Source organism: Argentina silus (genome assembly GCF_951799395.1).
Source record: "Argentina silus genome assembly, chromosome: 1".
NCBI classification, from domain to species: Eukaryota; Metazoa; Chordata; class Actinopteri; order Argentiniformes; family Argentinidae; genus Argentina; species Argentina silus.
In genome coordinates, this window is record NC_139655.1 from 31,770,473 (window position 1) to 31,784,889 (window position 14,417).

General features: G+C 39.1%; 1 protein-coding gene across 1 annotated transcript in view; it reads right to left on the reverse strand.

Moving 5' to 3' along the window:
- The window catches only part of prkdc (protein kinase, DNA-activated, catalytic subunit), a 76,919-nt gene extending 63,319 nt beyond the window's left edge, over positions 1–13,600 (reverse strand). The window contains exons 1-20 of the mRNA XM_083675728.1: positions 13,508–13,600; positions 13,264–13,363; positions 11,965–12,020; positions 11,404–11,434; positions 11,000–11,157; positions 10,353–10,499; positions 9,732–9,896; positions 8,532–8,700; positions 8,105–8,154; positions 7,853–7,996; positions 7,496–7,645; positions 6,865–6,977; positions 6,319–6,478; positions 5,285–5,371; positions 5,068–5,187; positions 4,227–4,386; positions 3,001–3,107; positions 2,020–2,110; positions 980–1,143; positions 356–508 (exon numbers count right to left, since the gene is read on the reverse strand). Of these exons, the coding sequence (XP_083531854.1) occupies positions 356–508; positions 980–1,143; positions 2,020–2,110; positions 3,001–3,107; positions 4,227–4,386; positions 5,068–5,187; positions 5,285–5,371; positions 6,319–6,478; positions 6,865–6,977; positions 7,496–7,645; positions 7,853–7,996; positions 8,105–8,154; positions 8,532–8,700; positions 9,732–9,896; positions 10,353–10,499; positions 11,000–11,157; positions 11,404–11,434; positions 11,965–12,020; positions 13,264–13,363; positions 13,508–13,564 (2,382 nt within the window). The 5' untranslated portion in view covers positions 13,565–13,600. The remainder of the gene's footprint in view (positions 1–355; positions 509–979; positions 1,144–2,019; positions 2,111–3,000; positions 3,108–4,226; positions 4,387–5,067; positions 5,188–5,284; positions 5,372–6,318; positions 6,479–6,864; positions 6,978–7,495; positions 7,646–7,852; positions 7,997–8,104; positions 8,155–8,531; positions 8,701–9,731; positions 9,897–10,352; positions 10,500–10,999; positions 11,158–11,403; positions 11,435–11,964; positions 12,021–13,263; positions 13,364–13,507) is intronic.
- Between the last annotated feature and the right edge of the window lie 817 nt (positions 13,601–14,417).

A 14,417-nucleotide genomic window follows, 5' to 3' on the forward strand; every position in this document is an offset into this window, starting at 1 on the left:
AAGTATCTTCTCTGGTGATGCTCTGCCAGGCCTGCACTTGTTGTTCGTTTTGATAAATTGGGTTGTTAAATAATTTTGAACAATGATCAAACAAGTAGGACAAAATGTCCAAATACAGCTTGTAAAAAAAAAGAAATTTAAGTAAAGTAACAACCGACAGAGGGAGTTATTTGACTGCAAAAACTGTGTCTTAGTGTCAGTAGACAGTAGGCCTCATACTTCCAATACTAATGCGGCTTTAGAATGTGACCACGCAGATGCATCAGTACTACAGACATGTAACTACAACATTCCAAACAATTGCTATTACAATAGTGCTATTACTACTGCTTTTACACAGTCAAAATTGACTGACCTGATCCACGTCACAGGCAAGTCGGAGCAGCACAGGGAAGACCCGTTTGTGCAGGTTGTACATGGGTGGGGTGCTCTTCTCTCCCTCCACCATCTGGGAGCCTTTGCCCACCATGTAGACCACCAAACTATGGAGCAACTCACAGGCTGCCACCTACACAAAATATATTTGGCCATTAAGAATCAAACTTCAGGCTTCGGTATCCTATCATGACAAGTCCACCACATTTTTTGTTACCAGACATTTACTTTGACATCATATTTTAAAATAGTAATTACAAAATAATAATCAAGTCATTGATGTTTGTTTCTTTCGAGATGGGCACCAATGGGCACCATTTGGTAGCAGGTTGGCAATTGAGTTAAAGTCTTAAGTCTTAAGACTAGTAAAACTGGCCGAGCTGTACCACTTGAGGTGGCACTTTATCATGAATTAAGTTGCAGCTAAATTGTGTTGTTAAAGCCTGATACGAAGAAGTAGTTTTTTCAACTACTGTACTCCAAGGATCTGCAAGCATTCACAACAATTCCAAGGTATTGAGTCTATAAGGGGTTGATTTGCAGACAGTGATTCTGACTGTTATATTTCCTTAAAACAAGCTTCAAAAAGTTTATAGGGTCATACTTTGGTTTGCCTGTCACTGGTGGACAGCGCCAGCTCTGTGATGCGAGGTAAAAAGGGATCAAGGTAGATGACTGGCTTCATGTCAGTGAAAGGCACTGCAAAGCTGAGCCTCCTCTCAGAATCCCAGGCAACACACTTCTTCATCATCTCCTCAGTAGAGGTCGCTGGGTGAGAGAAATTAACTGACATATTAACACATTTTCAACTCTGATCAATTTGCATGGTCCCTGTTAAATCAATTGAATGAAGTAAAGTACATGCATTATAATGATCTGAAATAATAATAAGACAGAGACACATCTATATACAGTACATGTACAGTTCTCCTTGAACTTGAACTGTACATGTACTGTGCCCCAGAGCCTAGAATCGAAATACATTAAATTAGATTTTTCCTCCACAGCCTACTGGACACTTTCAAAGTGAAAGAAAAATTCTAAACATTTTCAATCATTTAGTAAAAATTAAAATTAAAAGGCCTGCTTGTAGAACTTATCACACCCCTTGCTGTGGCTCTCCTAAAATTAGCTCACGTTAACATTTATTCCACAAGTTATTCAATAAGTAAAATTGAGTCCATCTGAGTGCAAGGATAATATATATATATAAAAAAATACCCTTTTTGTAGGGACCCCTGATTTTAAGAGCAAACGATTACACACTGTGTTGATAAGGGTGTCACTACCAACGAAGCACATTTCTTAATATTCTCTTGATCCTGACACACTCCCCAGTCCCATAACATGATGCAGCAACCACTATTCTTCACGCTAGGGATGCTGCGGAAACTAAATATACTATTTATATGTGTTATTTTTGTGTCAGAAGATAATATTATTATATATTATTTCAATATCATTGGGAGGAGAAAAAATGTCAGCCTTATGTTGAAATTGTACTTCTGTTGACTTCTGTTGTTCTTGTCTGTAAGAAGGAAGTGTATGATCATGTCATCTTGCTGAGTGGACCTTAATACTTTGAGAGCATTTAAGTAGTGTGTGGGTGTCCCTCTCTTTCCTGTCATCTTGATTCTCACTCACCTGTTACCAGATTCCTGTTCAGCTGCCCTCCCAAGTGTCCCAGCAGCCTCACCACCCTGCGCTTCACCATGGCCACAGGAGAGTCTTCCTCCTGAGAGACACACAACATCCTGTCACAAGGGCTACCTTTCAAAACTGTCCATCCTTCCTTAACGTTATCACAGACCTTAGATAGGACAATCAAAAATGCATGTTTGTTTTGGTGAATATGTTGGCCAGATCACTGACCTATGTGGTTTCCACAACATTGCTTTCACCAACACACAAAGTAAACTAGATCAGTTATCTGCATAAACAACAACCTATATCAAAGTAAGGCATGGGTAGGTGGGGGGGTCTTAGATTTCAAAGGGTACGTTTCATATCTAAGTTGACTACAAAATGTTGTCACTCAAAGGTTGACACTTCGAAGTGTGCCACCTTGTTTCATGTTTTACAGCTGCAATTACAGATGCAAGATTTAAATATGTTAGTTTACCAACCACCTAGACAGTAGTTCAGATATGTTAGTTTACCAACCACCTAGACAGTAGTTCAGATATGTTAGTTTACCAACCACCTAGATAGTAGTTCACAAGTTACCGTTAGACAAAAAAATAATAATAGCCAACTTGTTTTCTTCCTTACTCTAGCACTGTGACTGCCAATGGAACTTGTTCTTATCAAAGATTTTTATTTACAATGACTGATATATAGTTGATTCACTTACTTAGACAAATGTACGTGTACTTAATATATGTAAGTGGCTTTGCATAAGCGTCTGCTAAATGAATGAGGAAAATCTATAAATTCACAAAAGCTGATAAAATTGACTTCACTTTGAAATAATGTCAAAACTTGAGTTTGTGAAACACTGTTGTTGCTCTGAGATAATAGATAAATAACAAAAAGTCATTTTAGCCTAACTTAAAATGCAAATCTAAATGACTTCTTGAATGCTTCTTCTAATCGAGTTCTAACATTCTTACTCTTCAAACTTACCATGGCAAGATGTTTGGATCTTTTCAGAAGCCTCATCATCACTTTTCCATATCCTTTCTCTTTTCCAGTGGACAGAGACATCACCTCCCAGCTGTTCTCATCTTTATCTGTAACCAAGAAAAAGTTGTTTGTAAGCTGTAACGCCTCCTAAACCAAAGACAAAACGGTATAAGAAAAATGGCATGAAATAAAAGTTGAATTTACATTTGCTCTAGAATTAAGTCTGCAAATGCAATTATCACATTATCGAGCTGACCTCAACACTGCACATACAGTGCCTATAGAAAGTCTATACACCCTTTCAGAATGTGGAACTTTTGCTGTCCCAGAGCCTGGAATCTAAATACAAATCAGGATTTTTTTTTGACAGTGTTTTGAGGGCTTTTTGCTGTGCATATTTGGCAGTTCCTTTTTTTCTTGTCATCACTATGGTACATGCTATTTTTTGTCTCATTTGTCCACAAGAACTTTTTCCAGAACTCTGCAGGCTCTTTAAGATACTTTTTAGAAAACTAACCTGGCCATCCTGTTCTTGTGGCTAACTAGTAGTTTGCACCTTCTAGTGTAGCCTCTGTAGTTCTGCTTGTGAAGTCTTCTGCAGTTGGTAGTCTGAGACACATTCTTTCCTTTTAATTATCTTCCAAAATGTTGATTTTGGTAGGTTTAAGGTTTTAGCTATGTTTCTGATATTTCAGCATCATAATGGCTTCCCTGACTTTTATTGAAGTGTGTTGATGTTGACAGACACCAAAGGCAAACGCAAAGCCTATAATCAATATTAGATACTATGCTCTCTTATGCCTGCACAAATGATGAAGGAACACACCTGATGAACAAACCAGAAACACCTATCAAGCCAATTGTCCCATCCCTTTTGGGTACCCTGAAATAGAGGGACCAGACTGTAATGTTTTTTATGTGGCCCAGTTTTGAGGAGTGACTAAGATGTTGTTGACCCATGGATAGTTTTCTCCCATCTTAATATTTGAGGTCTGTTTTAAAATAAAAACGTACTTGATCATGTTTGCTGATGCACCGACATCCACTCATTTTGGCTCACAACAAATTAATTGTGCCACAACATGGCTACTTGGCCGACAACATGGCTACTTGGCCGATCTTTTTTTTTTCTAGCAGAAATTCTACTTCAGTAGTGTACTACACAAACAGGTGGTCATTTCCTTCATTCATCAACATAGAGAGAATAAACGGATGGGTTACTGCACCGTTTATGGATGCAGTTTTCAGGTATCCATCAAGATGGGGCAGAATCTCCCTGTAGTAGGGCTTCATGGTGTCTGGTGGAATATGTGCTGCCCATGCCTCCAGAGCATCCAGTGCAGCATTGGCTAGAGGAGAGTGGCTCAAGCCTAGCTTCAGAGCCGCCTAGGGTTTACAGTTCACATGTAACACCATGCCAAACATTTTCCTATATTCCTCCTTCAAATCTTTCTACACAGTGCGCAAGATGGACTATAACATTTCACATAGACAAGACAGCACTTGATCCAAAATGAGCAAAACACAATACAATCTGTAACATACAACATAATGAATATCCAATATAAAGATGAATAAGGCATCAATTCAATCAATTGCAGATAAAGGCAAACTGCACCATGGGTTCACACAAAAATGACACAACTGAAAGTCACAAGTGGAAATTGGCTGGCCCATTTGTTTACAACACAAAAAAAGTATGGTGTTACAGTTTGTAAAAGTAACCGAGGCAGTTTTGCTAAGCTTAAGCTAGTACAGAAGTAAAATCATAGTAAGGTTTGAGGTTATATGGACCATCTGCACCTCCGCTCGGGACTGCGAAGGAGCAAAGAAGATGCATACTGCAATAAGCTGCCATTTCCCAACAATTTAGCTAAAAACCTAAATATTTCAGGGTTGTCAAGTTGATAAACTTTCGCTTAATGGGGTTTGCTTTTATCTCCATTTGGTTGAATTGGGGACTAACACTTAGAAACACAATTTATTAGCAGTGAAACTGTACCAAATTAAACCCTCCTGCTAAAACTATATATCAAATAAATATAGAAGAGGCACTCCGCTACCCACCTCAAGTGCAGGGATGTATGCCTTGATTTCAAGGGCAACAATGTCAGGATGAAGAGAGAGGACAAACATCAAGCAGGACGCCAGCAGTTCATCTTTGTATTGCTTCATTCGCACAGACACCTTTAAAAGAGACCATACATTATATTGATGGTCAGAGACAACCTAGGTGTTTATTGGTGTTTGTTGTCTGCGTAAGCATTTTAAGGCAATAAAGTACCTCTTTTCCAAACTTTGAGAAAAGTGCAAAGCTGGCACTCTTTACAGGTTCGGTCTCACTGGATTTGAAGCTTTTTGGCCCAACTCCCTATTAAAGAAGATACAGTGTGTTACATCATACCTGCTCTGTAGTTTGTAACAAATAACTTTTAACTTTATTCCCCCGTTTCAGTATAAGTTATTGTGTGTATAGTATTAATTCAAGTGCCCTGTTTTGTATGTTATCATGACATATTTTGCCATGTATATAAAGCTTATTCCACCATTTGCCTCTCTACAGTAGTTTAATTGAATGCTCTGTGCGTGTGCGTGTGTGTGCATGCATACGTGTCTGGCCGTGTGTGTTTATGTGGTTAATGTAATACGGTCAATCCATGCAGCAACATAAAAACTTTAACATTCTAAATAGACTGGACGCCCAAATTAATCCAAAAAGATTTTGTAATTCTACAAATTGCCATTGTACCCTGCATTATACAATGGGAACTGGTAGGGCTAGTCTTTAACTAGTTTTGTTTAAAATTCTAAACTGCTACTGATCAATAATGCCCATGAGGCTATATGGCTGCCATGGAATTGTTTGTGGTGTCATGTAAACTCTTCATTATGCTTTTGGTTGAAATCTCAACAGTTAAAATCTCTGTATGTATGGCTCTGGGCACACAGTGTCTCCTGCATTACTCAGCTCTGCCTACACTTTAACCACTATCAACAACGACAGGGCTGCAAAACACAATTAACCTCCATGGCTATAATGAGAAGTAAGTCAATTCATGAAATGTGAGTTGCATAACGCTTGGGAGAAAGCTCGATTGAATTTCGGTATGGCCACAGAAGGCAATTTTGCACAAAATCGGCATTCTGCACCTTTAAAGGAAACTCCACAATAAGGTTTGATTAAAATAACTTGAATTCAACCTGGTGGATTATTCAGAAAATAAGAAATAATGTGTAATTATTTGCTGAAGTTGATATATGGCAAACATGATTTCAAAAAATGTTGACATGCATTGAAAATGATAAAACTCAGTTTACCTGAAAGTACTTGATTTTCTTGGCTACTTCCATGGAGACAGAGAGTAGCTTGTAAAAGCCACTGACAAGCGGGGATCTTATGGACTGAAGGATTATCTCATGGCTCAAAGGGTACACCCACTGCCCAAAATACTCCACATGATTTTTCAGCAACAACTCACTGCAATTACAAAAAGACAAAAAGACTCATCCCTGGAGCATCAAACCTTGATTCGAACAAAAAAGCAAAAAACTAAATTAGGAAAACCTTTTTTTCAAGGCATTGTAAGATCACTGGGGCATAGAGTTACTGTGTGTAACAGGCGTCCGCGTAAGCTGCCACAAAACAGTACTGCTTCCTTTCTCAAAAGCTCACACAAGCCTCGATCTTGCGTCCTCTGTATTGCCAACACACCCGACCGCCCTCCATAAACACTGGATGTTAACCATTTATGCCACCAAAAAGCTACCAATTGGATTGGGGGGGGGGGGGGGGGGGGTTCTATGGTTATGCTGAAACAAGGACACTTAATATGGACTTCTACTTAAAGTGGACTTCTACTATACCTGCTGAAATCCACCAGGTTGATGAAGGCAGTGAAGTCCTTAGGTTTGTTAGGCAAGAGGTGGGCTGTCGGATCAGAGGAGGGAAAGACCAGACCACTGACATCATCCTGTCCCTGAGAAAAATGACACACAGCTCGATAGCTCACCGATGCCAGTTTTGATACATGAACGATCCTCCTAAGGTGTCCTTGGCACACGTTTCTATCATTTAACCTGAAATCTCTGTACCATCGCAGGCAGTTGTTTCATATGACCTTCAGTTTAACACTGCCATGCTTAAAGCTTTTCCTGTTGCAGTCTTTTTACAGATAACTTACAGATAACTACAAACAAAACGTATGATTTGTTCCTATTATTTCAGAGACATTAATTTGGTGATCCTCACACCTGGTTCTGAAGAGCTGCATTTCTGCAGGCTTTTGTCCCAGCTCAGCAGTGACACACCAGATTCAGGTCATGTAGGTTTTGAAGATAGTTGATTGAACTAATCAGGTGTGATAGCAATAGGCTGGGACAAAAACCTGGACCCACTGCAGCTTTCCTGGACCAGGATGAATTCCTTCTTGACTACAAACAAACAAAAATGTATACTTAAGCATCACTTCTCAGAAATCATCATGAGAGGTCTCACCTCCTCCTCTATGTTGACCTTCTGCACAGAGAGGTCAAGCTTCTCTGTGATTTTCAAGATGGATTTCACCAGTTCATCATAGAGGAGACGGCTCAAGGATGTCAGAGTAGCGTTTTGGGTTTCGAAGGCCCCATCTAGGAATCCAGAGTCCTATAGCAGTGGACATTGTGAACAATTGATGAGAAAATAGTATATCAGTGTTCACATAAAGCGATAGCAATTTGGAGAACTGATGACAGTAGATCCTCTCACAATCGAAAACCAATGTACATAACAAATGGCCACAATGTTATGTCATGTTCAGAAACACAGCAATCACTCTGCTAAAAGACCTAGCCAACAAACACAAGGGCATACCTTTAACTGATCACAGTGTAAGAGGCCCTTGAAAAGATCGAGGTAGTCGCGACAAGTTGGAACCCTCCAATTCCCAGTGCGTACTTGAGTGGACTCTGCAGAATCCTGCCCAGTCCTGGTGCCACTCTGAACATTGCCCTCCTCCTAGGGGAGTAGGTGTCATGATCAATAGTTCCTACTGACAGTGCTTCTAAAATGACAAAGAAAGGGCTGTTCCACTGCTTTAACATTTCGAGGGGGGAATGATCTCACCTCAGGAAGAAGAACCGGCTTTGAACAGACCCGGATCAAACCCTGGTGCACTAAGAGGAAAGGCGAAGAAAAATAACCATTATTGCCCAGTTTAAAATGTGATAAATGGGTAAGAATAATAATTTTATAGAGCAATACTCAAACTAATAGAAGAACTATCGAACAATTTCAATATCAGATTAATTTGTCATAGTAATGCATGTTTTATGCAAATAAAAATGAAATACAAATTTTGTCTCCCACATATCTATTACATGATGATTACAAGTTACATAAAAACTTTGATTCTGTGTAAAATACCACTGAAAGACTGGTTCAACTTGGCTTCTTCAAAGGGGCGGAACTGAAATGGCTTTATCTCAAAGACACACATACAGAAGTGCTGCTAAGTACCAGAAGATTCAGCAAGTCAGTCATTTCAACTTACCAACAGAACTGATAAAACTCCAGAACACCGGACCCTTGGATGCCATGGCAACAAGCACCTTGACGATGGAGCGGCAGCAGGTGGGCTGCATTCTCTGGCTGTACTGAGGGAAGCTGTCAATCTGGACCACCAAGAGGCGCTCTAGGACAGGTGTGTATACCTCGGGGATCTATTGACACACAAACAGAATGTGCTTCAGAGACGCAAGCCTCACATTTTGCTATGCTACTCACACAGCTGACGAAGCAGGCAGCATTAACTACAGTTTTATCAATTGTGTCTCATACCCGTCAGAAAATACACGGCTGGTTACTTATTACATGAAACATTTTGAATGCCGTTTATGCTGATTGTTAATAAACAATCAAAATGTGTATTTCTGCTCTACATTTGAATATTATTTATCCATCTTGAGCTGGAAATAAATGTATGAACATGAGCACGGTTGTGTTTCATTTTTAATGCGTGTTAACATAGTACGCATAAGGGATGCTTTTTATTGAAGAAATAATGTATGACTCCTATTTAATCCTTCTAACTGTATTTGACCACAATAAATGGTATGCATTGCAAAACTAATGTTTGTCTACAATACATACAGGCCCTCCATAATCATTTGGACAGTGAAGCATTTTTTCTTCTTTAGGCTCTATACTCCAAAGGTTTAGATTTTAAATCAAACAATAACTATGAGGTTAAACTATGAGGTTTCATCATTTACAAATGACCGCAATTTGTATAGATAGTCTCCCCATGTATACAAATTATAAATATAATTCAAGGAAGATTTTTCTGTTGCTGTTTCCTCATGGCAGAGAGTGTATTAAATTCTATGTCTAAAAAAAAAATCTGTTTGAAATCCCTGCCTCCATTTGACACACCTCCTCATATCCTCCCTAATTGTTGATAGAATCCTTGGCGCTGGTAAAATTCATCGGATGCAACTGCCTCCCATCAACTGCCACCTTTAAACACAGTTCTATGGGTTTCTATCAGCTGGAGAAAATGTATGTTCGCACTGCCTATTGTGATGTTTTATTGATAACATAACCACCACCAATCAAACATCCTCAGTGCTCTACTTCCCCCTTGTGGTCGCACTGTGGCAGCGCATCATTTGTCGTTGCGGAGGTCAAATGTTGTGGCGGCAAGCTGCACGTTCTAAAGGAGCAACTGCTGTACACTCCAGTGCCAAGTTACCTTGTCCAGGTGAATGAGGACACTGCCAATGGAATCCAGGAAGCTGGGCAGCTGATAGACGTTCTCCTCCTCCCTGTCAGACTCAGTAAGGTACATCTGTTTGCAGCGCTGGATCAGCTCTGTGTACATCAAGTCCACATCTTGAGGGCAAACAACTTTACATGGCTGCAAAGGAAATGCAAATAATGATGAACATGTTTTATTAATGGATTTATCTCATCATTAAATGTATTTGTCAGGGACAATACAGCAGTTCACAACACACAATACACAGCAGATTTACAAAAATGCATTATGTTAAAATAGTAATTTCAGTTCCAAAGATAAAAAGGAGGTACCTAACGTGGACGATTGGTTTGCCTAGCTATGATTTTCGGTTGGAGCTGGTGAAAGCTGGTGAAATCCATAGTGCCTAACACGTTGGGTATAGTGTTCCACAAGCCTGTTGCTCTAACTGAGAAAGTAGTCTGACCAAAGATTTCAAAATCCCTATTTGGCAATAAGTGAATATTGTAGAATCTGAACTAATGACGTATAAATGTTAAACACAAAACAGCTATGGCCAATAAGATATTACAACAAAGTAAGAGGAAAAGCCCAAAAGGATAGAAAGAGACATACCGCTACAAAAAATCCATATCCTCGGATGGCAATAGAGAGCTCCTTGTGAGTTGAGTCCATGGTCTTGATTATGGCACAGAATTTCTGCATGAAGAACTTCAATTTTCCTTTGTGCTGCTCTATATTTTCTGCCACCAGCATTGCAACCTACAGTAAAGTAACAAACAATTCACCCATCAGTATATTTACAATTCCAATAAACACATTAGCCAACCTAAAAAAAACAACAACTGAAGATGGCTGCAGTACAGGACTGGCAGAGCATCACCAGAGAATATACCTAGCATCTGATGGGCTCAATGGGTCGCAATCTTCAGGCAGTTTTGGCATGCAAAGGATTGTCCAAATACTAAACATGAGTGCTTAATTTGGACATGATATTAATCTGTCCAAATACTTTTGGTGCCCTGAAAGGGGGACTATGTTTAAAAAGTGTTGTTGTTATTTATACAAATAACCTGAAATAATAGCTAGCAATCTATACTCTAACCTCATATTAATTGTTTGATTTCAAATCCAAACTTTTGGAGTACAGAGCCAAAAGAAGAAATGCTTGCCTGTCCAAATATTTACGGAGGGCACTGTAAATGAATTACCTCCCTGAAAGCTATTATACATGTATGGGAGAGAGAGTGGCAAAAGCCTACCTGTTTCAGGAAGGATTCTAACGCATAGTAGCTGGTCTTCTTCATCTCAGCATTCGTATGTCCACACAGCTTGGACATGACCTCAAACACCGCTCTGTAGTTTTCCATTAGGCAGCTGCTGAATTGTCCAGCATGCTTTGCAAACAATCTCAACCCAGCTGCAAATAGAGTCAAGAACTTTGAAAAAGCAGTCACTGGGCTTTTTATTTTAACCTTTTAATTTCCAAACCGTTAAAGGAGTTCATGGAGGACAAGCTGCAGCAATACTAAGATACACAAACAGTAGATTGCTGAGACAAGTCGTCCATGAACTCTATGGAGTGTAACCTAATAATTATGAAAATGTTGAAAAAACAAAAAGTGCTTTCCAGCAAAAAAAAAGTATGTGTGGAAAGAAATCTTACCAAAGGTGATAGCATAACGACTCATTTCAGTCTGAGGACAAAATCAAAGACAAAAATATGGATTAAGATGATGGCTGTTCCGAGCTCCCACCACGCCTGGGACACCCCGATTATTTTCTGGCATGTCAGTAATCTTCTCGTCTAGTGTGAGCAGTGTTGTGGGGCGATTTGGCAATGACTACTATCCTAGCCAATAGGCACTCAGACATGTAAGAGAAAAACAATGATGGCAAAAATAAAAGTTATCACAGAATTTAGTTGGGATAAAAGATATGCAAGAAATATTCATTATGATTCCCAGGATAATACAGCAACTTAGTCAAAATATATGTGGGAATGTTGACCAAATCGAAGATTAATAGAGATAAATGCATACTTGACTCAGATGTTGTTCAATAGGGCTGGAAACACTTCAGGTGCATTAATCAACATATAAAAAGATTCAAGCACAGAGCTTCAGTTGGCTCAACGTTGTGCTGCATTTTGAAACAAAACATACTCAACGACGAATGTTGCATCATAGTAAAATAGGGTTATTCGTATAGTTATCTGCATTTTTACCTGAGGACTGATTGTTTTCAGTGCGTACTCAAATATTTCCTTTGACGTTGCCGGGTCTGAAAAGAAAAAGAAACACAATAATCTCAGAACTCATGTCAGTACTACCACAGCCCTTCTAAGGACAGCCGTTCCACTCCCTATTTTTCCCATTTAAGTTAGTAAAACATGCAGTTCCTACAGCAGTGGCAGCAGAGGGCCCACCTCAGTAAGGAGCAGTAAGGATAGTTGATGTGGAAGTAATGCATCTAAAAAGCTAAAAATCCATAAATCGTATTCATAAACCTTGTTGCCTGATCTTAATTATCTTTCCACTGGCTAAGATTTAAATCCAATTGAACAATAATTTCATTTCCTGATAAGATTTTAGGCAAAAAGATAAACACCAACTGAAGATGGTTACAGTACAAGCCTGGCAGAGCATCACCAGAGAAGATACCCAGCGTCTGGTGGGGTCAATGGGTCACAGACTTCAGGCAGTTATTGTATCCAATTAAAACAAACTGAAAAATATGAGAGTGGGACTGAGAGTGGGACTGCCACACTCCAAAAAATATAAAGTAGATCAACAAGCTGTGTATTAGGAGTCAAAGTGGAGTGTGCTGGAAAACTTTTTCAGTGCATAGAGTATAGATTAATGGGGTTCAATTGAATTTCAGGGATTTTTCGGCTGTAAAATCTTTTTTGCATTTATTAAACATTTCAATGAATTCCGAGCACAATGCATTTTAATGCTAGGTGTGAATGCAACTGTGATCTTATATAACAGGTCAGATGTTAATGCAAGGTGTTAATAGATTGAACATTTCTTCAGATATTTTCATGTTTCGATTGGGTCAGCTATAGTTTCGTCTAAGTTCACACACTTGGGTGATGCCAATTTGATCTGGTGATGCTGAAACAAAAATGCAGGAAATCATGTTTTTCACTGTGCAGGGCCTTTAAAGGGATGGTTCACTATTTTGAGACTTACATTCATTTTTTCTTATCGACCCAAATGGTTTTTAATTGCTTACCTTTGTCATTTAGTTATGTCCAGCAGCTTTTCTAAAAGGACTTTTTGGTGCTTAATGGAGCAAGAAGCTACGTGCCCAGTTTACTCATGTTATATCTCCAAGTTCTGCAATTGCAGCTGCTGGACATAACTGAATAACAAAGGTAGCACTTAACCATCTGGGTCCATCGTCAACATGGGAGATATACTGCTAAAAGACATGTGTCAAAATAGTGAACCATAGATTAGTCCCTGCCAATCTTATTTCAACCAATGTTTGGTATGAGTTTCATAAAAGACAAACATACCTTCTTCCATGGATTTGGTGAAATTAACCATTAGAGCTGTGATTCCTCTTAAACATCCAGCCACAACAGAAAGCTTTGGCTGCTTTGTCGACGAAGTCATCTAAAACGATTTCAACATTAGTTAAGGCTGGCGAATAAAAATAATGAGATTAAATTACATGAAAGAGCCTTAAAAGCTTAATGCACATGTTAAAGCACGTCTGCAAAATGACTTAGCCTGAACACAACAACGTATGAGACAAACCTGATCCTTCAGCTCTCCTAAGTAGGCTTTGTAAAGTTTGTCTGAGTTGTTGACCATTTCGCTGGGATGAACCTCACCCAGAACTCCAAGGACCTCATAGATTTTACCAAGAACTATTGCAACAAAGACAGGACAAAACAACACAAATTAGTTTCAGTACATCATTTCATTTTAAGTCACCTTGTTGAAGGTAACTCAGCGATATGACGTTAGCATGTGAAGTGGGAAGACTTCAGATATGTTTCACTCATTAACGATTCCATAGGTATCTGCACATGAGCACAGCAATGCAACGTGATAGCCGTGTGACAAAAAGGCTGGTGGGTGAACAGTCTTGCTTGGCTTTAGCTATCTCTGTCAGTAGTTGCCCCATTATTTGGTGTTTGTGTCATAACTTTGAGTAATATTTTTAAAAGAAAATGTCCAAATAAGCAGATCAGACACTTCAGAAAAAAACAAATAATTATCAAAAGAACCTGGCAATAAACTTGGGCAAAAGACCTGAATAAAACATAACATAATAGACCGCCACTAAACTGTATGTATGGGAAACAGTGACTTGAGCAAGGCGATTCAATGTTCAAACTTTGCTCTAAACGTATTATAAACAAATTCTCTAAACTGTGGACACTGTTTCAGACACACTCCAGTGGCACACCTCTTCTGTTAAACGGTTTCCCTAGTAACACTTCAGTGGCACACCTCTTCTGTTAAACGGTTTCCCTAGTAACACTCCAGTGCAGTGACTCTCAGCTGGGCTAGGGATGCTCCCCTCTAATTACATCATATATTTGTCTAGCACTACTATTTCAAGTATTACACCATCCCAGACAGTTTTACGTTAATTGATCGTATATTTAAATTATCAACATTTCTGTCAGAATCGCCATATTTAAAAAAAGGTCCAAAA